The sequence below is a fragment of the Zootermopsis nevadensis genome, unplaced genomic scaffold (genome assembly GCF_977971745.1).
Source record: "Zootermopsis nevadensis isolate Lab colony 2312 unplaced genomic scaffold, Znev_1.0 Znev_ptg000022l, whole genome shotgun sequence".
NCBI lineage: Eukaryota > Metazoa > Arthropoda > Insecta > Blattodea > Termopsidae > Zootermopsis > Zootermopsis nevadensis.
In genome coordinates, this window is record NW_028259154.1 from 15,686,073 (window position 1) to 15,713,255 (window position 27,183).

The 27,183-nt window shown below is 38.2% G+C and overlaps 2 protein-coding genes and 1 long non-coding RNA gene across 11 annotated transcripts in view; 1 reads left to right on the top strand and 2 right to left on the bottom strand.

The window, feature by feature from the left end:
• Positions 1-17: 17 nt before the first annotated feature.
• LOC147873028 (solute carrier family 23 member 1) lies at positions 18-16,827 on the bottom strand. Of its 3 annotated transcripts, XM_087353827.1 has the most exons (14): positions 16,533-16,813; positions 14,153-14,296; positions 12,882-13,039; positions 11,530-11,735; positions 11,275-11,401; positions 10,452-10,572; positions 9,490-9,631; positions 8,325-8,438; positions 7,258-7,397; positions 5,051-5,198; positions 3,993-4,072; positions 2,628-2,769; positions 2,131-2,248; positions 18-1,690 (listed from the first exon to the last, which is right to left on the bottom strand). In XM_087353827.1, exons 1-14 carry the CDS (start codon positions 16,575-16,577, stop codon positions 1,606-1,608), a joined length of 1,770 nt encoding a protein of 589 aa, XP_087209953.1. In that variant the 5' UTR covers positions 16,578-16,813; the 3' UTR covers positions 18-1,605. The 3 variants fall into 3 exon arrangements, with proteins under 3 accessions (XP_087209953.1, XP_087209955.1, XP_087209954.1); XM_087353829.1 differs by lacking the exon at positions 14,153-14,296 and having other exon boundaries at positions 16,533-16,827; XM_087353828.1 differs by lacking the exon at positions 8,325-8,438 and having other exon boundaries at positions 16,533-16,817.
• LOC110839718 (E3 ubiquitin-protein ligase TRIM45) overlaps positions 12,930-27,183 on the top strand; it is a 35,111-nt gene continuing 20,857 nt past the window's right edge. For 2 of the 7 annotated variants that reach the window (XM_087353823.1, XM_087353826.1), the window contains exon 1: positions 22,202-22,346. The gene's annotated coding sequence lies outside the window, so the exon portion shown is untranslated. The other 5 variants (XM_022084163.2, XM_087353822.1, XM_087353821.1 and 2 more) reach the window with 4 other exon arrangements.
• Positions 20,497-25,007, bottom strand: LOC147873029 (uncharacterized). The gene is made up of 2 exons (XR_015536562.1): positions 24,812-25,007; positions 20,497-23,178 (listed from the first exon to the last, which is right to left on the bottom strand). It is a non-coding gene; the product is annotated as an uncharacterized LOC147873029 (long non-coding RNA).

The following is a 27,183-nucleotide window of genomic DNA, read 5'->3' on the forward strand; positions in this document are numbered from 1 at the left end:
AAATAAAAATACCAAAATGTGTAACTTGTGTCATTATTTCTGTAACAGGTGTTATTAACATACTGTTGCTTTACAAAACTGACATCACTTGGCTATGGCATTATTCACCAATGTTAATATATGCTAAGAAGTTCTAACCATATTAGGAGAGTTGATGCACAGAGTGATTTGAAAATTTTAATTTTGTTTTTGTAGCTGAGTAGTGTGTTTGTACTAATTAAATTTCTCAAAAGCAAGTTAGTCTGCACATGTATTGTGGTCCATTAGAGATTTCTAGTAATGCTGATTCTTGTTTATCAGTTTATTGGTGCAAAACTGAGCCTGTCCTTTGGAATGAAGGAGAAAGTTTGTAGGTGTTTGAAAATACAGTCCTGTTGATACATTTTTGGGCCCAAGAAAGATTAATAACAGGGGAACAGAGAAACTTGCATAGTTAAGAATTATATAGTAAGTATTCTTCATCTACATAGTCCTTTAAAGTGATAAAATTAGGGACCTTGAAACAGGCATGATTGAGGGAAGAACTGATATGAATTAAATTTTGCTTGCAAAACCCTCATGGAAAGAGAATGTGGGAGTTGAGAAATTTGCAGAATGATAGTATAAAGTGAATATTAGGGGATTAAGTTGTAAGAATGTCAACTGAATTTAAGTGATTTTAAGGAAAAGTGACAGACTTATTATTGTACACACAACTGGGATTCCAAAATATGGAAAATTTTGAACAGATTAAAATAGAGTTCTGCAGTCATAGGTTTTAGTGAAGACACACCCACAGTGTAAAATATTCTGCACTGTTCATAGAGACAGCATTACTAAAGCCAAAAATTAAACTAAGGATTTCATTGCTAAGTTATTGAAGTACAAGATCACCAAAGTGCAGACCCTTGGTCTGTCATCCACATTCATGATATGAATGGCCCTGCCTACAAACAACTTCTGATCCAGAAATTCATATTAAATATTAAAATGTTCAAATGGTCCATGGTAAGTTGATCCCATGGAATGGTGTGTCCTCAGGTTCTGAATGGAGGAATGTCCTCCATGTTTGGAGGGTGACTTCAGATATATTGAATAAGTTGGTGTGGACAAATTACAGAGGGTTGTTCTCTAGCTTGAGGGGTGGATGTAGGGTAAAATCCCTTCACTATAAAATGTTCTGCATAATTAAACTTTCACAAAGTTCTAGAAATTTTACTTTGGAATAGTTCAGAAAAATGCTTAATGGTGAACTTTATCTTTGGTAGTGTTGAATCTTCAAATTCTGCTACCATTCAATGCTTAATGGCTGGCTATATTACACATTCCTCTATGGCAAGGCCATGTATACATAACAGGAAAAATCTGATATGTAACAGGAAACTGAAAACATGGGTGTTCTGTCTTTGTTCCACACATATACCACTTCCTTGGTTTATGTGTGTTTGTGAAGTATAAGCAAGAGAAAAATTTGCATTTGCAACAGAAGTTAATTACATGTAATGAACTAAAGACAAAAGCTTAAATGCATAAAGCCATCATGTCATCAACTTGAGTTTTAAGACCCTGGGCTTGTTTTCATTTCACTTTATTCATCCATCTCATTCAAGGTCTTCTACATTTTCATTAATGTCCTTTCTTCATAACACATGTGTGCCATTTCCTTGGTTTGTAGGTAGGCATGAAGGGTAGGTAGGAGAAAAATTTGCATCTGCAACAAAATAAAACAAATAGTGAACTGAAAATATGTATCTGTGTCTTCATTATATAAGCTCATAAGAAGATACTTTTTCAGGTATTCTGGAAACATTCATACGTGAAAGATCGTCTTTCCATTTGTTTAGGTTATTATTTTATATGTATGTTCATATGTTTGAAATACTTCCCCTATATCCAAGAACATTAATCTTCCAAGAGTAAAGAGTAAGAGACCTGTTCAGTTATGAATCTTTTTTGGGTTTCTTTTACACATCTTACATGCTTATTGCTTCTATGTTGTAATGCCACACACTGTTTCTGTTAGGTTTATTTAGTGTTAGTGATAATACATTGTCTAGATTAGGAAGTTAATAGCTGCACCTCACTTTTAACTATATGTGTGGGAACCAAAACAGCAGCTATGATTATTTTGTCTATTGTTTTCATTCTTACCTTCTGACCAGTTCCATCCCAACAGGAAAGTCATATGTGCTTGTTGTGTCACCTGCTTCTTCAGGTTCTAACTTCATCTGGTTATGCCAAGCAATAAGGCCACGTTCTTCAAGGTCACCTATTCGCATTACAGTTTTATAAAATAAAATGGTCCTGTTTTATTCATATGGAAATACTGAAAGCTTGCTCTTTAAGTTTGTTATATGCATAGTTCTTACTATGCAATGTTGCTAACATAAATATTCTGTATCCAATTGAACAACATTCTGCAACAGTGTTATGTTATAATATATATTATTTACTGACATAATTTCCTATCACATAATTCTAACTCTAAATTTATTAAAAATGTAACTGTTGTAGATTTTTCCTTACACAATTTACTAGTAGTAGTTTACTCTTTATTTTAATAATTAAAAATCCAGTATGATTGTGAAATACAACAAAATTAAGACATAATGGCTTATTCAAACAGGAAAATGAGATTTACATTATACCTGGTATGAGGTTGTCACACAAGCAACCAATGATCCCTCCTACAAGGATACTTGTGCTGAGTAGGACAGTGATAATGCTGTCAGCAATTTCACTACCAGTCTGAATTACATGAGGGTGAGACACCATCCATTTAGGAAGCACCTGTACAACAATGCCATTGTCAGTCCTTCCCTCTTTACAGTCCAACTCCCTAAGTTACATCTCAATGTTATTCTTACTTATCCTTCTCAGTTGTTTTTGCACCAACATTTTGTATGCACTCCTTGTATCCCCGATCGTAGCTATGCTTAACCCATTCTGCCTTTTTCAATTTAACTATTGTAACAACAAAAGGTGACCAGAACAAATCACAGCATCTCTTTTTATGTGAAGTTCTACCTAAATTGACAATTTAAGCCTATTTTATCCTTCTGAGGCCAAAATATTTTCCTAACACTTGGCTTTCAAACACTTGCCATTTATGCTTTTACCTCAAACTAAGAGGGCACATTTGATACATATACAAAAAAAAAAGTAGTAACATTGTTTCTTATGACCTGATCTTCAACTTTTTGAACAGCAAACAAAATAAGAGTTTTCAAACTGAATGTTACAAAATGTCAAGAGTTTATTCTTCTCCTGATTTCATCATGCAACTAATTGATAATTGTTATTGTTGTTTTAAGAGTCTTAATAAGGAATAATTTATATCATTTCACGAGAGTGATACATCATGTGTCACTTAGGAAACAATATTTATTCAAGAGTTGCCTAATGCTAAATAGACCTTAAGTATTCATCTGTCACACTTCATCACTAAATTGTATGTATACATTACTTGGCTCTAAACATGGGACATGCAAATTTTATGTATTCAAGATTCATACTAAAGATTATTAATTATACAAACGTACTTTATTTTGTGATAATTAACTCCATAGAACAGAATACTTCATGAGAAGCTGTAGGCACTTACTATATAAGAAATTCCCAGACATTTGTGAAACCTGAAGAGCCTGCCGTGGGATTCTATTCTAAGCCACTTGAATCCAGTCCATACTCTCACATCATATTTCTTTAATATCCATTTTAATATTATTAATCCATCCACATTCCACATCTAGGTCTCTCCCCATTCACTATATAATCAATGTAGTTGCCTTCATCAAATTGTTGCACCCTGCTTAACAACATTTATCTTCTCAAAATAAAGAGTTTGAATGATTAAGTAGGTTTTGAGGTTTTCACAGCAGTGAGTCTGAAGATGGCTATCTTCAGGTTGAATGATAAAATGAATAATGTATGTAATGTAACTTCATACAGAACAGTGTAATGGTAAACTTCTTTGTATTCTTATATATAATAGGCAAGTCCAAGTGGCTTACCAGAGGGAAGAAAATGGATAATCCGATGATATAGAGATTGCGTGCTGAATTTAGGTCCACATACTGTAGAGCTGATAGGCCTATAGGTCATAGAAGCACAGTAGTCAGGATTTATAAATTAAAATTAATTATTTCTTGGATATAATATTGAACAAATTATGTGTGTGTATATATTTTTTTTTGTATTTTTTAAAATCACTGGTACACACTCAAATCACATTTAGCAAAACATTCTTATAAAGTAACTACTGCAGACAAATTTCTGTAACTATCCTGATTTCATTGGGTCCGCAGTGGCCACGCGGTCTGGGGCGTGGGCCTTGTGCCGCTTGGTCACTGGGACCGTGGGTTCGAATCTCACTTAAGCCATGGATTGTTGTCTGCATTTTTCTGTGTTGTGCTGTCCTGTGTACAGTTAGAGGCCTTTCAACGGGCCGATCCCTCGTCCAAGGAGTCCTATCAAAATGTCTATAGATCAAGCTAATGAAAAGTTGGGACCCGCAGTATCTCAGTATCCTGATTTCATATACATTTTTACTGTTTCCTGATCTGATTAGGTGAGGACAAAAATAGATCTGAGTTTAAAAAGTTATATTAGGCTGGCAGGTCAGGCTTGCTTTCTTGTATTCAGGAACTAATCACATTAGTAGCTGATACACTCTTCTGATTCAGTTACTTTTGCCAACATCACTGCAATATGGTTATGGTGTTTAAGTTCTTCATTCATGCAAGAATCTAGTCTTATTGAGAATTTTATAAATATTTTATTTTTATGATCTTTTACAAGGTTGTTTTTACATAAAAACAAACATTTAAGAATATTCTTTCATGTGTGACACTAAAATCACATATCGGTATGACTGCTCAAAGAATGCAAAACTCTTAAAGGAAATAGAAGCAGCCTGTAATAGAGTTTCATACACTCCGTAATCTGAATTATGATTATTAAGGGGGACAAATGGTAATAAATTATATGAGTGAAGTTATAGGTATGTATCTAATTAGAAATTAGCAGGTTACTACTAATATAGTTAGGCTACATTATGACAATAACTTACCAAAAGCTGCAATCATGCCAAACATGACACAGAACATTCCACCCACAACAGGCTGTGGTATGATAATGAAAACTGCACCAAACTTGCTGATCAGACCCTGGATTATCATTAAAACAGCAGCATACTGGATCACTCGCCGACTGCCAATCTGTATCCAGATTAGAACATACAGATTTGACAAATTATTACAGTATTAAAATTGTTAAATATTTTATAAAGCAAGGATAGACACATTTAGGTGGGTTATACACAGAGGAGAATACTGACTAAAAGACTAGAAAAGAAAAAAAGAAAAAGAAAAGAAAAAAGAAGATAGAGGAAGTGATGGAAGAAGACCAATTTTGATTCAGGAGAGGAAGAGGAACCAGAGATGCCATCGGATTTATGAGAATAATTTCAGAGAGAGTTCTCGATGTCAAGGAAGAAGTATGTGCCTGCTTCATCGACTGGAAGAAGGCTTTCGATCGAGTAAAATGGAAGAAATTAATGAGGATCCTACACAGAATTGGGATTGATTGGAGAGATAGAAGACTAATCGAAAACCTGTACATGCAGCAAAAAGTCAAGGTGAGACTGGACTCAGGAGACACCAACAGGGTTGAGATAGATAGAGGTGTAAGACAGGGATGCTGGTTATCACCAATTCTTTTTAACCTATACGGGGAATGGCTTGCCAAGGAAGCTCTGGAGGGAACAGGAGACTTCAAAATTGGAGGAAGCGTGATAACGACTGTAAAGTATGCAGACGACTTAGTAGTATTGGCGAAGGAAGAGGAGGAATTACAGAACATGATGGACAAGTTAGTGGAAACAGGTAGAGAGTATGGAATGGAAATCAACATTGAAAAATCAAAGGTAATGAGGATAGCACCGAGAGCAGTACCATTGAACGTTGTAGTTGGAAACCAACAGCTGGAGAATGTGGAGCACTTCAAGTACTTGGGAAGTATAATCACGACGGATGCTCTATGCACCAAGGGGGTAAACGCAAGGATAGCCATGGCCAAGGCAGCTTTCGTCAAGAAGAGGATACTTCTCACTAGCAAGTTGGGCTTGGAGATGAAGAAGAAACTAGTGAAGTGTTACGTATGGAGTGTCGCGCTGTATGGAGCAGAGACTTGGACACTCAGGAAGAAGGAACAGAAATACCTGGAGAGTTTCGAAATGTGGTGTTGGAGAAGAATAGAGAAGATCAGGTGGACGGATCGAGTGACCAACGAAGAAGTATTGAGGATAGTCAACGAGCAAAGAAACATTCTGCAGGCGATTACACGAAGGAAAGCTAACTGACTGGGACATATTATGAGAAGGAATGGATTACTGAGTGATATCATCGAAGGCCAGGTTGAAGGAAAGCGAGGACTGGGAAGAAGACTGATACAGCTAACCGACGATCTGAAACAAGGAAAGAAGATGAAGTTTCAGGATTTAAAACGAGAAGCTGAGAATAGGGAAAACTGGAGAGCTCTTTTTGGGCAGGGCAATGGACCTGTCGAAAGACAGAACACTGAATAATAATAATACACAGAGGAAATAAATTCCATGAAATTGGTTTCGTAAAACTGGAATATATGGAATGGAATATTGAAGAAGGAAAATTATTATTTGTGTTGAACAAATATTAATTTTATATGAACTGTACTGAAACATTTAAGTGTGTTAGATAACAAAATTAACATAATTCTGCATATAATAATCATTTTTGACGTAAATACGTCTATAAGGAAGGGTCATTCAGCAAAAAAGTGTAACGAAAAACGGAAACGAAAAAGGGGAACGAAAAAGTGTAAGATGGTTACCTGGGAAACATCATCTGTTTATCAACAAATAAACAACAATGGTTACATAGGAAACTTCATCATCTGTTTATTGTTACCTACGAAACGTCAATTGTTTACTCAACATTATTGTTACTTTACCTTACCTTACATTACATTACATTTCATTACATTGCATTACTTTACATTACATTCAGCTACCACAGACCCATCTTAAGCGTAACTAATTCAAGTTGAATAAGCAATGTCTTAATCAAAATTATATCAATTGTAAAGCATGTATGAAGGAAATATTTAGAATAAAGCCAATATATAAACTTCCTTTCCGTATAGACGTATTACGTCAAATTCTCCGGAACCGTGGTTCCACTGACAACTTTTTTAAGGGAGGAACATTATATTCTGAACATTTTTTGTTTTGAACATTACCTTTGTGACTCCAATTGCACCAACATTCTCTCCAAAAGTGTTAGTGCCATTTCCACTACCCCATAGTCCTGCTAAGATAGTGCCTAACCCTTCAGTAGCAATGCCCCTGTTGATGGCATGTACAGGTGGTGGGGGTGCTCCTGAAATTGTGATGTTCAATTATTGTAATAGCTTTTTACTGATTTCAAACAATGTTTTATCCTGAGGAGTCTCTCTTCAAACTTTCTCGCAAGCAGCCTTTGTGACGTGAAAGCTTGGGCTTAAAACGTATTTGAGTTTGACTTTGCTAGCTTCCGTTCTTAAAGAGCCTAAATAATTTTAAAGTATTTCAAAAATAGTTCCAGAATGGTCTTATTTTAAATGTAAATAGTGTGTTCTTGTGTAGTGCTAGGGTTTCATATTTAATTAGTCTGTGTCCAATGTAAAATATTGTGGTGGTGCTTGAAAGGTAATATTCTGACCATGTGTCTACTTCCGCAACAAAGAGACGGTGGCTGTTAGAAATGTTAACAGTTAATGGTTTTGTACAGCACTAAAATGTAAATCCAGTGATTATTAATTTCATCACCATTTTACCGCTTGTCTTGGAAGGGCATGGAACTCATTTTCGTAGACTGAGGGTGTTTAAGAACAGGGTGATGATGAGAATATTTAGACCTGAGACAGATGAAGTAACAGGAGGATGGATAATATAACGTAGTGAGGAACTCTATAATTTGTACTCTTCATCAAATATTATTAGGGTAAACAAGTCAGGGGGTATAAATTGGCAAGGCACGTAGAATACAAGGTGAACTGAGAAATGCATACAACATTTTTGTTGGAAACCAGAAGGGAAGAGATCCCTTGGGAGATCTAGGTTTTGATGGGAGGTTATATTAATATTAATCTTGTGAGCATGAGAATTGAATTCATCTGGCTCAAGACATGACCTAGTGCTGGGCTGTTGTGAGTGCAGTAAAGAAAATTCCATAAAATATGGGAGATTTCTGGTTAGATCGGTGAATATTAGCTTCTAAAGAAGATCTCTGCTGCATGAAGTTATGATTTCCATTATTAATTATTACCACACATCCTTGCTGTAGTGGGATAGTAACTGATAGACTCCACAGTGCAAGCCAGGACACCTGCAAGCATCCCTAGCACACCTGCTGCCGTGACAGTCGGCACACCCCATTGCCCTGTTAAAAATTACATTTGAAAACAAATCTGTTATTGTAAATGTTAAAGACACCCAAGAATGACTGAATGCATTTTAGAGTTCTGTAGAGATAAACGTTATATTCTCAATTTGATTAATTTAATTTATTTAATTGCTTGACACTGGCAAAGAAGCCAGTTAAGTGCATGCACTGAAAAGAAGACCGGATATAGTAAAACACAGATAACAAGGAAAAATGTGATAACAGTTTCAGATAACATAGACACAGAGACCATATTTACAAAATAATTCTTAAAGAGTTCAGGATGAAAGAACGTACGTTAATCAGTGAGTCATTAAAGAAGTAAACGATGCCAGTGAGCAGAGTACTTTGTTGAATATCTTGTTCTTGCAGATTACATTAACAGTAGAAGCATACGTAGTTGACCTCAAAGTGATGGTATAAATTAAAAGTAGAGTTGTCACTATTCATTAACAGAGTCCAGATGGCCAGGTTTCGATTTCCAACAGGGAACTGTTTCTCTTTACCATTGCTTTGCTTTGAGAATCCTCTGGGGCCAAAATATCCTCTTACCTAAGAAGCATTTATGGAGACTTTAATCCATATTTTTGTACATATTAATGATGTAGTGCTTTGGCATTTTTGTGGGCTATTGGTATTATGACAGTTTCACAATAAAAATATCAAAGAAACACAACACTATGCGTGAGACAGCGTTTTATGTTTCCACTCATCATCATGAACATATCGGATTAAATCCTAGATCTCTTCTGGTTACAATAATTAAAATTGTACATTCTGTTTGCCCTTCCCACTTAATGCAACTTTTGGAATTGTAACAACTGCCGACCTGGAAAAGTGAGGGTATTTATTTTTTTATTTGGTTCCTGGTTTTTTTAGATAGGTTGTTTTTCACTATGACTACGGAGTCTTGTTTCCCCCCATTATACTCTCAGGGGCTATTCCCCAGGTTAGCTGTCTTTTCATCTACTTCCCCAGCTTGGCCAGATGATTGGAGTATTGGATGATGAGAAGTTCCACTGTGAGTTACTCACATCTGGTCACTTACCAGGATAGGGGAAGCGAAACCAAGGCGAGTCCTCGATGATCCGCAGTTTGACGTCTGTCCTGGCCGGGTGCCCCTCTGGAAGGTTCCCAGACAAGGTTAACAGGCCACAAATTCCCCACATTATCATGATGGTTAGCAGTACCTGGGGACACATGATTCTAATAGCTGCTCCTCCTTCATGTCTTGATGACATACGTGTGTGGAAGTATAGCTTCATGCAATTTTAACCCCAGCACCAGAAGGATATAAGTGACCATGCACATAGTTTGGCTGCTTAACCCACTCAGAATGAGCCCCGATTACGTAATTGGAAATAATAATAATAATAATAATACATGTAACACACATTAAAAACAAAATGTATTTCGGAAATAGCTGCTGCACTATGTACCTCAGGGGCAAGGATGGCTCAGGTACATAGAAGTATATACGCTGTAAAGTGGTGAATAGATGGAATAATAATAATAATAATAATAATTCTGCTAATAAAGACAGTTGGAATCGTCGATTGATCTGAGACAAGCGAATTAAAATAATATTGGCCTCAGATAAAACTCGGCCCGTTTCACCATATACATAGAGACTGGGAGAAGATGCGGAGTTGATTATCAGGTCGAAAAATTCTTGAATTTTTTAATATAGCAGCATCAGGAAAGTGCATCTGGTGTGCCGGATTAACTGCAAATTGAAATTTCCCGATAATACTAAAAAATAGGTATTTACCTTCAAACTTTATGTTGCGTAGCTTTGGGGACAGTCTGTATTTCATACAGACATCCTTCAAATTTGACGCAATTTAACCTACGCAGTTGAGGAAATTCAGTTAAATTGATGAACAGGGAAGCAAACAAATTTCTGGGCTAGCAGTAAGTGATTTTCTGAATTATTTAGAAGCTGCTGTCTGTCGTTGATGGATTGGGTACGGTCTGTATTAGAGCAGATTTAAATATTATATTACTCACAGGAAAAAGTTTGAAGAGATGGAACCAGATTATGGTAAAACCCCTGCCACGTTTATACCCTGGAAATGGTACTGTCACCCCAGCTAAGCACTGTGAGAATACGGTCAGCATCAGGATGGTGCTGAAAGAAATTATGTGGCATATTCTTACAGAAATGCCATATACACGCATACAGATTCAAAATTGTTTACTTCGTTGATGCATATTCCTCAACTATAACGGCGAGCCCTCTGCCCTATTCTGATTCAAAATTAATTTTTAAGCAGTGGGTCGTTTAGACATACGGATGGCTTAAATTGTACCTGCTATGTTTAATACTTTATTTCATCTGAATGATGAGGCATAAAATTCTCATTTATTGGCGTCTCAAACCATTTATATTTCGTTGTTTACCCTGAACCTCGACGATCTTTCGCAGTGTTATCACAAATTCTGACACCACACGTTGGAGGAATCACTTGGAATAACGATGATTTCACGCGCAGTAGATGATTTGAGTTCATCCAAAAGTTACCTTGGTAACCCGAACTAAAACAATCTGTTTGAATACCACAGTGCGTCAGTAAAGTTTCTTCAAATTATAATCACTCGTTGCTGAGAAAATTGAGTTTAAACTTGGTAAGTGCGTTTAGGGTCATTCTGTATAATGTTGACCCAAGGCCCACTCCGAAGTCTCTGTCTACACTGCATAATGGTACACAGTCGCGGACGCATATGCTCCGAATGGGATTTGAACCCGTGATAGTGCTTCAGCGATCCAAGACCAGACGCGCTCGCGGCCTAGTGAGCTATATAAGTTTGTTATAAACAATGGTGTACTCACCCCACAGCTATACCCCAATGCTGTGACGCTGCTTCTGCGGCATTTTCAAATAGAGACAGTCCTACTAACGAGACTGTGGGCACAATGGTGAGAGGTGTTACGTATCTCAGCAGCATTCCGACAATACCTGTTTCAGAGCAACAGACATGATGCTTCAGGAACACTGTTATAGTACGACACACTCCCTGAGAAACAATGGGATAGAATTATAGTCTGTGTTGCTTTTGCACAGTAGGAAAGCCACCCATAACTCACCCAAGTACCCGATAGCAGCCTGGAGAATGGCAGACACTGCTATGGCACCAGAAAGCTCCCTCATTCGAATCTGCCACAACTCGGTTCTGTTCTCGGGAGACATTGCTTCCAGCACTGCTGGGTCGGGGCAGCGCCACTGAGGCAAATTGAGAATGGCCAAAGTAGGGACAAGAAAGGAAATTGTGCCCCCTTGCACAATAGGCAACCTGCAACAGAACTCTCATACAATTAACGCAGAGAATGAATGCGTAATAGTATCACAATTAATCGAAAAATAAATCTAAGAGTCTTTCTTGGGAAGTTATTAGTCGCTCAACTGGTCACAAATTCCTTACTTCTTATGGAACCCGTAGATTCCTTTCCGCATCTACAAGAACTTTCCCATGTCCCCCTAAGTCGCTTCATTCCAGCTCATATCTTCACACGCCCTGTTTCTCTGATACCAAATTTAACGTTATCCTCCCATATTCACCTAAATAGCACCATTTCTTCTGCTTTCCCGACTAAAATTGTGTGTATATTTATTATCTTTCCCATTCGTGTTAGCCCGGCTAACACTCTGAAAAACAAAAACAAAAATAAAAAAACTTTCTGTCTTACTTTCGTGGTTCATTGGTACTTCATACACCGGGTCACAGCAGAACCGATACGATAAAGTGCACTGTTAGTCGGCTTCAGCCAACCAAGAGTTGCTAGTGCTGTTACGCTCAAGGCGAGCGTCTCAGCTAGATATGTGCTGTAAAATCTTGACCGCATTGTTTAACAAGTGTTTATATGGAGAACACGTTTGTCGTGAATGGAAAGTGAGGAGTATAACATGTTATATCTATGGTATATATCGTTTTTTAAAACGATAACAACACTGAGTGTACGAACTACCGAGGTTGTTCGTGTGTTGAGTCAATACTATTGGCACTGACACTGGCACGTTCTTTATATCAAAGAAGATGTGTGAAAAGGGGCCACCTTATTGAAGTGCTCTGCAACTTCAGAAAGCTTAAAGCCACGACGTCGCGTTACGTCGACTATGCAAAAGCTTAGCTTTGTAGCATGTATTAAAACAATTATAAACTTTTCAAAGACAGTGTAAGCTGTAATATAAAGGCATAGAAGAAGCTGTCGGAATAGCTCTGAGTAGCCAGAGAGTTAAAACAAAAATGCGGTATTGCATTTACTTTATCTAAAACTAATGTTAATGAAGTTAATATTTAGACGATTCTTGAAAGATTGATGTAAATTATTTTTTTGTATTTATTAGGTATCTGCAACACTTAAACCGTCATACAGTTGTTGAATATAAGACTTTTAACTGACTTCGGCAAGTTATTTTATTTGTTTGTTCATATATTTACCGGCAGCCGAAGGTGGACTGCACCCAGGTTACAATGCCTGTCACGAAGATCATAGTGCATATGATATGGCCTCGAGCTGGGTCGTCGTCTTTCATGCAGAGCGCAGGAGTCAGGATGAATGGAATGGACACTATGGCGCCTATCATTGTCAAGTAGTGCTGAAAACGTAAGTGAACATTTTTTACCATCGTATATAATGAAATTGTCATATATTTTAACCTATTTTTACTTAGATGATTCCGTCAGATTAAAAGAAACGACACCCCAGATAGCTGAGGCCACGTTGTTCAGTAGAAATTGTAACATTGTTTTATGATAATCTTTCAACTGAATCATTAGATTTTACAAGAAGGCGATGGGGAAGAAGAAAATATTAGCCTTTCGTTATGCAATGTCTATTTAAGGCTTACAAGTTGGATCACGAATCTGGGATGTTTAATACTTGGACTTTTTACAAATGTATTAACACAATTTGATAATGATGATGGCAAGTCTTTCAATATAAAATATAAATAAATTTGTCAGAACTTTTATAACGTCATCAACGAAAAATCGATTCCGTCCTACTATTGGATAATACGTGTACATATTGGCCTGTTCTAAATATGAGGATGTTTTAGTGTCACGTGGGTTGCTAAGTTTCATATGTCTGTAAAATCATTAAGGTATTTATTAAAACAGCGGCATTTCCTTTAGATTCAATGAACTTAAATCAAAATCTAAAGGAAGTCAGCCATGTTTTGCGATCGTAGTTCATATCCTCTTCAACTTCAACTTTGTTTAATGAGATGTGTATGTGAATATTTTATTCGGTTGTATGTGTATGTACATCAGGGGTGGAACGTTCATGTTCACCATGTTAGCCCGGCTAACACTCTAAAAAACGAAACATGAAATGTCTTCTGTCTTACTTCCGTGGTTCAGTGGTAGTCCACACACACTGTAACACAGTAAAATCGATAAGCTAAAATTCATCATTAGCCAGCTCCAACCAGCTAGGCGTTGTTACGCTCGCAGCGAGCGTAAGCCTCAACTAGCTGGTTAACAATGCCTGGCTGGTTAGAGGTGGCTAACGATGAATTGTAGGTTATCGATTTTACTGTGTTCCGGTGTGTGTGGACTACCACTGAACCACGGAAGTAGGACAGAAGACATTTTTTGTTTCTTTTACGATCAACATGAACCTGATACTATCTTTGATGTACATATGTGCGTACGTAGATGGACGGATAGATGCAGGTACAGCACATAAATGCACGTGGTCATCCCACCTGGAGCGCCATGAAGATGCAGAGATACCAAGTTGGTATGTCGTCAATGCCATACGTGATGAGTGCCTCCTTTCTGTCCTCATGCTGATTGATGCCAGGGCTGGAGAGGTTTTCCTTCGAGTGGACATCTTCTATTCCAATGACCTGCAGTATCATTGCATTAAATTTGCTGTTGCGAGACGTTATTCAACTGTAGATTATATCATTAACGTAATGTTTGATTCCGGATGATCTGCAGATTTGAGGCTTTTCTTTCATTTTTCATTATACTCAGTTTGAAGCACGGCGCATGAAATTTATAATGAATTTCTCGAAAGATCCCGGGCTTTTCACATTATTGTTAAGTCATTTTGAGTTTCCTTAACTTCTACCTAGGTTACATAGAACGTCCAGTGGAAATTGTTATAAAACATTTCTTTATTTATAAGTGGTAAATAATATAAATACAACAGCTTCGTCTAGAGGTATAAAATCGGCGATATCGATTTGTTTCATTCAGATATTGACACAATACACATAGACATGTTTACTTCGTGGAGAGCACTAATATTATCGGATCGTGACAGAAGAATTTGACAACTTGTCACACGAGTAAGTTTCTGATAACTGCCATAAAAATCAGAAACTATATATTTCCGTCACTTATTGCATGTTTGAAGGTCACAGAAGAATTGAAAATTTTTGCAATACGAGCAACGGAGCTTCGGCGAGTGAAAACAGCTCAGTACTCTCAGCTTAGCGAAATTACCGACGCTGTACTAATAATTAAAGCCGTGAGGTAAGGGGGGGATTTTGTCCTTCAGTCACCATGATGCACGCAATTCGGTGATAGCTACTTGTCGTTGCAGTTATAACAGGAAATCGCCATCACATGTTTATGCTTTCCTTGTTTCGTTATCTTGTGGAAATTTTAGGTACGGACCTCGAAACTTTTCCTGTACATAGACACGTAAACAAGCGAATTCCGACGTTTAGTATCAGGGTATACGAGGTGCGATCGGAAAGTTTCAAGACTGTGTCAATAGCGGGCGAACCGGATGTAGTACGAGTTTCTGCCGCTAGGGGGTGCGGCCTACATTCATAGTGAATCAGTGTGCCAGCCGGCATCATCGAATTAGCATTTGTTTCTTAGTTACGGGCGTTTTGGTAGTGCATTACATCGACCCTCCTGCGATTTCGGAATGGCGGATTTTCATGAACAAATCAAATTTTGCCAAAGACTCGCCAAAACGGCTACGGAAACCTATGAAATGCTAAAGCAAACATTTGGGGAGTCCGCAATGGGTCGTGCACAAACTTTTGTGTGGCATTCACGTTTTAAAAATGGCCGAACCTCTGTCGATGATGACGAGCGTTCTGGACGACCATCTTCGAGCACAACGCCCGAAAATGTTACGAAGATTCGGCAGGCCATTCACGAAGATCGACGTCGTACCATCAACGACTTGTGCGACATTGTTGGGATAGGCTATGGGACCTGTCAGCTGATTCTAAAGGAAGAACTCCACATGCGACGCATCGCAGCCAAGTTTGTGCCAATGCTCCTGTCCGAGGACCAGAAGCAGAATCGACTTCTCGTTTGTCAGGAGCTCAAAGATCTTGCAAGAACCGACCCCAACTTCCTTTCTAAGGTTTCCTCTTCCCAAAGATGAAAATTCAGCTAAAGGGAAGGAGATTTGAGACGATAGAAGAGATTCAGGCAGAATCGCAGATGGTGCTTGACAGGCTGACAAAGAAAGATTTCCAGCGATGCTTCCAGGCTTGGCAGCGGCGCTGGGATCGTTGTGTTCACTCCCAGGGGAACTACTTCGAGGGTGATGGATGAATTTAGTACCTGAGATAAGTGTACGGGTTTTTATAGGCGCAGTCTTGAAACTTTCCGATCGCACCTCGTATGTAGACAGAGGTGGGGGTTGGGGATATATTATAATTCCAATGTAGTCGAAAAAGATGGGAACTTGAAGCCTGATTGTTGAAGCATTTCTACTTTAAGATAGCTGCATTTTGGGTTGTAATGTCGTGTAGTCTGGTGTACGTTTACCGACATTTCAGAGGTACTTGTTGCCTACATCATCATTGCCCTGATGATGGAGGTAGCAAAGACCTCTGAAACGTTGGTAAACTTCTGCCAGACTACACGGCGCTATAACCCAGGAGACAGCCATCTTCAGACTTACTGTCATGAAAACGTCAAATTCTACTTAGCATTTTAATTGGTTTTATGGATAGGCCTATATGATTATTTAGAATTTTGACAGCACTTCTGTAATGAGTAGTAGGCTCTCTTGAAGGAGAAATAGAAACGACCCAAAGCAGTTTCGGTCCGAGAAGTAATAGAGTTGCGTGAGTAAAATTAAGTAGTGAATAAGTAAATGTATACCGAAAGAACGAGTTGGTTTGTGCTGTCCGTGATGTTCGGATCCATATCGCGCACTTGAAGCACAGTGTCTGCGTCCGTTCGGTTACGAAAGTCACTAACAACTGAATTGATGTCCTGTTAAAACTTCGGCCAGCTTTCACGGCCTTCACACGGATTACTAAAATGTACAACAAAACGTATCCCCACGTGGAACGAATTACAAGGCGCACAACTATGTCTTTACATAAGGACTTCAAAGAACCTGTTATTAATAATCAAGTGGCTTAAAATCGGGTCGTGACTTTTAACCACTAACGCAGAATATGCAAATCTGATATGTATGAGTCACAGTTCAATCCACGAGAAACGTTTGGTTATATCAGAACTACGTTTCTGATGATGAGACGCAGCCTGTACGTCATGTAGTCTAAATCAGGGTTTCAACGTGCCGTGAATTTTTATAAGAAGTTTCATATTTATTAAAACTCAAAGTCCGAGGCCGTTTCCAACATTTTTTCAACATTATATATTTTTTAAGATGTTAGTTTGCAGCTATAGGCCAGCTGATGAGCTATTGAAACTTGTGCCATTATTCTTGTTTTTTGACGTAAATACGTCTATATTTTAGGGTCAGTGTCATTCGGCAAAAAGTGAAACGAAAAAGTGTAACTGCATTGTTATGTTACCTTGGAAACTTCAATTGTTTACTCGGCATTATTGTTACCTAGGAAACGTCATCTGTTTACTCGGCATTATTGTTACCTATAAAACATTTCATTACATTACCTTAACTTACCTTACCTTACATTACATTACCTTTCCTTACCTTACCTTACCTTTTCTTACATTTCATTACATTACATTACTTTACATTACATTCAGCTACCACAGATCCATCTTAAGCGTAACTAATTCAAGTTAAATAAGCAATGTTTTAATCAAACTTTATTCAATTGTAAAGCGGGTATAAAGGAAATATATAGAAGAAAGCCAATATATAAACTTCCTTTCCGTATAGACGTATTTACGTCTAATTCTCCGGAACCGTGGTTCCACTATCACTTTTTTTTCAAGTCTCTTCTACTTTGTAGTATTATATTGATTGCGTCTTATGATTGGCGTTTCATTCTTTTTGTTAAAATGTTACACTGTCATGTTCAGGCCTTGAGATGGCACGTGTTAGCGAGCACAGATTCGCTACCAGAAATTACGAGCCAAGTCAGGATCACGTGCGAATGGCCATCATAACAATCGACTTTATGCGTTCTTTTCGCAGAGTGAATATAGTTAACCTATACTGTGGTGATTTTGTCTATCCATCACCATTTTTGAAATCCGAAACTACTTGAACGGAGTTGAATTAAATCTGGAAGTTATCATGGAGACATGTTGTTAACTTTCCTCCGCATTTTTGTTAGCCTACTTATCTTTCGTAAAGATAGAGAGAGAGTGAGAGAAATATAGAATGAGGGCTTACGAGATTATCATGCTTCTGTGTCTGTATGTACTCCACTTTTCAACTATTGAAACTGTTTAATGATTTCCAATAAACCTGGTATGAACTTTATGTCATTATAGCCTACTTCAAATCTCTTACATTTTAATTTTAGAAAAAGAGCGGAAACACTAATTCCATAGGTCGGAGCGGAACTAGAATCACTTAATATAGGATTCTAAATTTATGTATGGTAATAGATGATTGAAAAATACGCAACTTTTGTTGACATAACATTTCTTGCAGAATGTAAAGCAACAAAGTGTTTTCTCGTCTTCTTTCTTATTTCTCCACAAACAAACGAACGTGTAATTTGTAACGTTAAAAAGATCAGCTCCAAACAAACTCGCCCGTTGATTTTATTCATCATTGCGCTAATGGTATTTTTTACGTCTACTGTTTTGTCATATGTGAAATTCTAAGAACTGTGACGGAAGTCGGGCGATCTGAGCCAGCTGTGGTGATCTCAGTTCTCTGTTGGTTGTTTATTCATTATGAAATCGGTATTTATAAAACATATTAAAAACCGAAAAATCTGGAAAGACAAAAGTTTGCACAGGAATCAGGGATGTGGAGTCGGATTCGGTAAAAATGCACCGTCTCCGACTCCGACCTCGATATAAAATCTTAAGAACAATTTATATACCGTGTGAGCCGTCCTCACGCTTAGGGAGATTCAATGAAGCGTTGAGCCACATGATGTGGGAATAATGCTTTGTAACTTTGGCTCCGGTACCTTAAGAATACAGACTGTCTAGAAATCAACCGATTGCTGCAATAACCATTAGACGTATATTTAAATATAGGCTATAAGTCTAAAAAGTAGGCTGATGATTCACGTGGTGGCGATGAAATCTCTTATGGTACCATTTACCATTTTAGTAGGTTTACCATTATTGATACATATTAAGCTTTTATAAAGGAGTCGGAATTGAAGCCGGTGTCGGATTCGGAGACTCCACAGCCCTGACAGGAACTTCACAACGTGGAGGAATCTGTGTTTGCTTAAATATGGCAGTATTCTGGATTGTAATGCCATATAACCTGGTAGAAAATTTGCCTTTTGCACGGCCCAACAACCATCTCGCCTCCGTGAGAACGTCAAATCCTACCTGTGTTTTCTTAAATTAAGCACAATGTTACATCACTATGTATTGCAAGTGTTGATTTGTAATTTATGATAGCTTATCTGTTGACATACTCCTTGGTTAGGGAAAGGAGATCTTAATATCATTTAAATAATTCCGTTTTACATATGCAGCAGAATAATTATCATGCTGTAGGAATGATTGATCTTGAAATGTTGCCTACCAGCAGTGGATGGTCCGCTTCATGAAGGTTCAGCTTTTCCATGTTTGCCACACTGCACTGCACTGCATTGTGTTCGTCTGTCGCTCAAAACGAAGTAGAAATATAATAAAAACGAAGTAATTTTGTTATTAGTGGCACGCGAGGTTATTTCCCATGTTGGACGTGGAGGTATACAATGAATATTTGGTTCAGTTCCTAATAAATTATTCTCAACAGCCGTGACGCGATGCAGGGTAAGTGCTTAAGCAAACAAGATGTAGGCTTGTCTTTGATATGCTGATCATAAATATTTATTTTCCATAAACCGTAAACCAGGTAATACACAATGGAATAACAATTTTATTAAGCTTCGCCACAGAAGTTATGACGTAAGTTAAAGTTGATTTTATTAAGTCACCATAGTCAGCTACCTTGCAATTTGGGAAACTTGACAGCATGCTTCTAAGACAGAATTAAATGTAGGCCTTGCCTACTTGCTGAATATCATTTCAACAACAAGAAGCTTTGAACAGCATTTAATCAGTTACTTTTTCATAGGTTAATAGACCACCACTGCGGTAAGACATTTAGCAGATCTTGAAGGTTAAACATTGTTAAGTACGAAGATCCGTCATTGGACACGATCCTGAGCCAGTTCCATTCACGTCGCATCTTCACAACCCATCTTCCTGAGATCTGTTTTAGTATTGTCATTCAATCTCTTCCAAAATTTGGCGTTCTAAGAGGTTTCCTCTCGGAAATTCTGTATACATCCCTTGTCTCGCCCATCCTATTCTCATGTCTAGTCCATCGCAACGTTCATTTTCTAAACCACAGTAGGTATAGAATGTGTAAACCACGAAGTTCCTCATTACGTAGTACACGGAACTGTTTACTTATTTGATCTGTATGAGGTTCAGATATTTTCCTGAATACTTTGTTTTCAGCCACTTGCAATGTATGTTCTCTCGGGTTAAGAGATGGCTCTCACATCAACAAAAAACAATGTAAAATGTCAGGTTTTCACAGCGGTGAGTATGAAGATTTATGTCTTCTGGGTTGTTGCGCCGTGTAGTCTGGTAGATGTTTCATCGCTCTGATGACGCAGGCAGTATGACTTCTGAAACGTTGTTAAACATCGACCAGACTACACAGCGCAATAACCCAGAAGACATAAATCTTCAACAAAAAACAAGTATCAAAATTTTTATTTGTATATTCTGGCCTTCAACTGTTTGGATAGGGCATGGTATAATAACACTGTTTTAACTGAATAACAACATAAATACAAAATCAGAATTTTCTGTTGTTCCAACTTCATCGTGGACTTATTTAAGTCGTTTTAATTGTAAGTATATTCGCGAACTAATTTATTGATTATATCCCTGACCAAGGAGTGTCGCTGGCGAACTTCGGAAATTTTCTTGTTGGCTGGTGACGTAAGCTATGCAGCTATACAGTACTGTGCTTACATGCAGCCTTTTCCTTCCCTTTCCTTCTCTCCTCTCCCCTAAGGCACGGCATCCGTGATTAGATGTGATATAAGATTTTGTTTAGGTAAGCAATCTGAACGGCCAGGAAGTTGTTTTGATGTGGAAAATGAACTTTCCAAGGGCAAAAACGCAATATATCTTTAAACTAACCTTGCCTTTGACGTGCATTCATCAAAGTTAGGCACGGTTCACATTAAGCGGTTTGCGCCGCGCGGTTCAATGATCGTGTTCAGACAGGGCGGTTGGCGACGCGGCAGCCAGATTCACCATGGACGTGGAGGAGGCTGCATGTCTCGTACTTTATTCATTTTACACGTGCTTCATCGGTCGAACCGCTCGGGCAACTGAACGCCTGCATTTGAACTCATGGTAACACAACCGCGCGGCTAGGCGCACCGCGTTTATGGCCGCGCGGTTGAATGTGAACACTTAATGAGCCATCTATGGTAAAAACAACCGCGCGGCGCAAACCGCGTAATGTGAACCGTGCCTTACTGAAGAGTAGCGCAGTTAATCTGTATAACGCTACCAAATTACTGGCATATCGGCTCAAACGGGCGAAAAAAGCTAATTCCATAGAAGAGAGCCCTTCTTGAGAGGCTGACAGGTATTTAGCTGGTCAAGAAATTCCTTGCCTTTTACTGTTTGCACAAGAATCATTCACTGGACTGTATCATGAGCCAGATGAATTCAGTTTACAATGTCTCATCCTGTTTTCTTAAAACCTCTTCCGATATTCTCTCGTCTCCATAGTGGTCTGTTCCGTTCAGATTTTCTAACTGAAATTGCGTATGAATTTCTTATTTTCCCTACCAGTGCTACATATCCCATCCATGTCATCATCCTTTATTTGATTATTCTAAAACGTCAGTGTAAAGTTTAAAATTAACTGAAAACAGTAGGCTAATCAGAATGATTGAGTAGGTTATATATTAGTCGTGTGGAGTATTTCTTTAATGCAAAATTTGAACTTGATATTGGCTCTATGTAGCGACAGCACTGCCCTCACCACAACTACAGGAACTAAAATCCCATCTTGGCAGCAGAGACCTCTTTTAGTTAATGAAACTTAGTTCACTTCATACTCTTTTAGTTAAGTTCACGACATGTATTCAGTCGACCCTGTGTTCCAGACTCAAAGAATAGGCAATCTTGTGGCTGTAATGCACCAGTGATCTTGAAGTTGCCGACAAAGTTACTGCACCACATCTGGCAGAGTTATTGTTTCTCACGTGTTTCAGTTATATGATTATCACATGTAAAACAAATGACGTCTTTGCGAATATTTTATTGAGGAATGTTATTAACAGACGTAATTTTTTAGGAAGTTTAAACTAATTTAGGCATAACATGAATGTGAATAAAAATTATTAATTTTGAAACCAGTTTCTGCTACGGGCGTAGTAAGTTTGAATTACATAATTTAAAAATTATAATAAATCTAATTTATGTCATAAAAACTTTAAATTTTGCATCGTGGAGCTAAGTGAACTACTTGTTACAGTATCTTATATATTGTAAGATTTTCATAAATAATCATCTTTGACTGCATCAAAGGTAAGCTTATTTCTTCTTTGTGCGTGAGAGAGAGTTGCCACAACATGAGTCAACGTCTGAAAATAGGCCGCAAGCCAATATTAGATAAAAGCAAGTTGCGCAATATTTGGCAGAAGAAGGCCTGTAAACTTTTGCGAGAAATAGGAACACCTGTTTGTATTTTTCATTTTGCGGTCACTTCATATTTTCATAATATGCATGCAACATATATGCTTATGACAGGAAATACAACCTCACAGAATGATACGTAAGCTAATTGGTGCATTTCCATACAAATCTACGAATTTCTATGATAGGGTGCTGAGGAGAATATTTGGACCTGAGAGGGAAGAAATTGAAGTAAACTAAAGAAAATTTCACACAAAAAAGGAGCTTTATAACTTGCACTCTCCACTAAAGGAGAATGAGATGGCTCGACGGTGTTGAACACGCAAGGTTCTCACGGCGATGAAGATGCTGAAGTTAGTCTTCATGGTTTTAACGCCATGTGGACTTGTAAGTATGATATCAGCATTTCGGAGATACCTACAATTCCGCATGGTGTTACAGCTCAGAAGACATCGACATGAATTAAACTGGTTCAGGTAAAGTCCAGTGGTGGGCTCCTGTAAACACTTGAATGAATCTTTAAGTTCATTGAAAGTGGGGCGGCTGTCTGTGGCTACTTCTGTGACATCGTTTCTCGTGAAGAACTTTCCCACGTTGTTACTTGATTACTTCTTTAGAATTCGGTACTCGGACGTTATTTCTTCTGCACCATGGTATCTAAGATTGCTTGTTATTATTATTATTTATTTGACTGCAAATGGGTTTTTACCCAATGGCAGTGGTCCTACAATAAGACACAAAACAATAAGACACAACAGAACAATGAGCCAGAACAAAACAACACACCACACTCAAAATAAAACAACTCATAAGATTACAAAACCATATAACCTAAAGTACATAACTTAAAAATTAATACCAACTAGACATAAGACAGTAACAGTAATGAATTACATGAATTACATGAACTGATGCACTCACATTTCATCCGGACCTTCTCTACACTTCACTACGCTTATGAAACCTTCCCATCCTCTCCCCAATTTACCCCCCTTCACTGCACCCACCCATGTATTCCCTTCACTTCACCTCATTTATCACTTTTCTAACCTTCTTCCTAAAAGTACTTGGTTTACAGGAGAGAGTCCCTAAAACATCAGCAGGTAGCTGGTTCCAGAGTTGGATGGTCCTATTTACAAAGGAATATTTCCCGATATCTGTTATTTGCTTTCTGCTCCTAATTTTCCGAATATGATCGACCCTGCTCAGATAATATGGCCTTTGCAATCTGTCACCTATAGCTTTCCATGCCCGTTCTCCCGTGTACGCTTTGAAGAGAGCACATATACGTGCTATCTTTCTACGCTGTGCCAGGGTTTCCCAGTTCGAATCGCTCCTATGATATGCAAATTTACATGCTTTCTTTTGCACCTGTGCAAGTGATTATTGCTGTTCTTGTTTTACTGCCATTATGAGGTGAACGTCATGTGTTTGGCTGTCACACAGCATTACATTTATCCGTGCGCCTGCAGTTAAGTGCAGACTACCTGCTTTACAGTTTTGGTGAAGAAGTTGCCGTATGGCGTGGGGATCTGAATTTCTTACTACTTCATTTTCACCCAACGTACACGTGTGAGCATGATGAAACGTCGTTTGAGTGAGACATTCAATAAAAGGTATTTGAGAGAGAAAATTGAAAAACTTCTACGTTTATATATTTCTACTCGTGTTAGTAAAGTGGGGTCTGCAGTGGCCGCCCGGTCTGAGGCGTGGGCCTTGTGCCGCTTGGTCGCTGGGACCGTGGGTTCGAATCCCTCTCAAGCCATGGATGTTTGTCCGCGTTTTTCTGTGTTGTGCTGTCCTGTGTACAGGTAGAGGCGTTGTTACGGGCCGATCCCTCGCCCAAGGAGTCCTACCGAATGTCTATAGATCAAGCCAACGAAAAGTTGGGACCCGCAGTGCTCAGACATTTGAAGAACGGGTCGTTCCCAATATCCCAGTTAGTAAAGTAGAGTAATTACAGGAAAGTAAATTCCAGGTATTTTTTCGTAATTCTCGTTATTCTACTAAAACGTGACTATGGTGAAGTGAAAGTAAAATTATGTCGGTGCCAAACCATCTGGCCATGTAGCCCATGCATAATCATCAATGTTCTGTGAATTCTTAATTTCGGCACTGCATCACCAGCCTCACACTCCAACCGTCATAACCCCCTCCCAGAGTCTCCTACACTCGTTTGGAAGGAGGATGTGCAAGTAGTGACAAAAACCTGGTTACTGCTTGTACCAGAACTCTAAGCCTCGTTCAATTTACCTCACTGACTGAGCTAGTACATACGACTCCGAACACGATAACGACGTGTCTGTTAAATGCACACTTTACTGCAGTGTTGATTCTTATTGTAAGCAAAGACTAACCTCTCTTGATCATCTGGTACGTTGCCTTGAGCTGTCTTCCAAGTGAGACCCGGTTATTCTTGTCTGAGTGAAGTAGTCCCTTGGGCTCTGTTGGCTCCGCTGTTGATTACGTTGCACGATCCAACTGACAGTACACGTGTTGAGAATAACAAATAAAAATAATAATATAAGTACAATTAAATTTGCATACCACAGTGCTTCCTACTATAAAGTATATGTTCTATGTATTAAAAGTCTTGTACATCCGCACGGCATTGGTTTCTCTTCTTTGTGTGCTTGGTTCATTTCGCCTATAAATTTGTATTTTAATATTATATTATCACCCTTTCGTCTTCCTCTTTTGCTACATATTGGTTAATCTATTGTTTTAGGTCGTTTAATAACGCTGTTTTAGATTGTTTAATGACGCTGCATCTGTAACCGTCACTTAAAAATATAACTGACTTCGTGATACAGAGCGCAGTCAATAGTTAGCCTGTTCGGCAAGTAAATAAATCTTTATGAAAACAAAAGCCCATCGTTCGGCCCTATCTGAGCAAATTCACATCTTCACGACTTGTTTAACTAAAATCTATTTGAATAACTTCTCAGTTTCTTGTTTGCCTTCTATGTGTGCACCCGACATTATTAATGAACGTCGCAATGAGTTAACAGGATTCAGATCGGCATAAGTACATTTTCACTTTACGATGTTTTATCTGCTGGAGTCTTCTGGTTCTTGTCACATGTACTGAAAGTGACACTCGAACAGCATTATGGGAGGAAGTCATTCATCACATGTGATATGCATGTCTCTTCTAGTTTCTTCCGCATGAATGGCCTGATGTGGCGAAGGGAGGCACAGTTCTTACACACCAAGCAACGTAAAACTGCAGGAATGGGCACTTTAAGCTCACGTATTTTCAACATGCATTTTTTGTGATGGTTGATGTCTCATTGGCCTTAATTTTAGTTCAAAACTCACATATATTTATTGCTGCAAAGCAAATACTTCAGATATGCACTATCATCGGGACCTATCAGTTTTCTTTATATGTCGAAAAAATATTTTAAAATGTTTACAGGAGGGTTTAATGAGTTCTAGGCCTGTATATAATTCTGTGCAGTAATCGTATATCACGAGCTGTTTAAACAATAGTAAATTCGATTTGAGCTTCATATATTTTAGTAATATTGACCGATGAGGATCAAAACTAAATTCGTCGGAAAACTTTTAATGCACAGAAATAAATCTGATTTTGTTGTGTATCCTCAGAAGTAGACACTGCATCTCGATTTTGCTTTCACGTATATAGTTGGTGCAACGAAAATAAACATGCAAAATTATTCATGAAGTTTATTACAGAAATGATTTATCAAAGTCACTTCCATCGCATTGGGAGATTCTTGGATGAAAACCTCAGAGATGATTATTCTGCTTCTTCTTCACCTGCTTCTTTCTGTATGAGAAATTTATAATACTGCCTATGTTTTTTTTATCCTACCCTAGACTTAAGCCTCTCAGCCATTAGTCTATTTCTGACAGCCCAATTCAGATTTGAATCGGCGATAAAACCAGTAAAATTTTCCGCAGATACTGCCTATGTACCAGTTGAGTGATTTAACTTTAGAATGTTCCTTTCTCAACCCTGCTGTTTCGTATTGCATTACATACCTACAATTCGTACACCAGTTCTCAACTTTTTAATTTTCAAACATAAATGGTTGCTTCGGTTAAGTAGCGTCTGTTATAACTCATCATACATTATTGCCAATCTCACATTCCTTTCGTCAACCATTTCCTACAAACGAATATCTGACAACCGAGTCTGATACAGAAAACTACTACTACTACTTAAACTTCAAATTGTTTTAAATTAACCTTCTTAATTTGGTTTTGATTTTGTGCAATGTTTTAGTTCTTAATATTGCATGCAAATAAATTTACTTTTAGCGCATTAATACTTTTAGATTATACATGTACCGTCCGTGCACACGTGAGACTTAAAATGGTTGGCGTAAACGCTGTAACGTTCCATCTCTTTCTTATTATGTGTAGGTCTATATAGCCATTTTTATTGTCATAAACAAGGTAGAATACTGGGCTTCTTGGAATTTTAACTTCGAACTATTTTTTAGATTCCGAGCGCCGTGGCCATTACAATAGTTGCTGTTGTCGGTTTCCGATCTCTCGGTCTCATGTTTGAATACGTTCCAGGCCTGCGGAGTCATTTGTGCTTTCAAAACAACCCATCATCCTGCTTGTCACTGTCAGACTCTTGCAGAAGTGTTTGCAATGGGCTGACACCCCCTGTCAGATGAAACTAACCTCGGCGGAGGCGATTGTTGGGCGATCATATAGTAGTAGGTCCACATCTGAGGCAAAAGCCTTG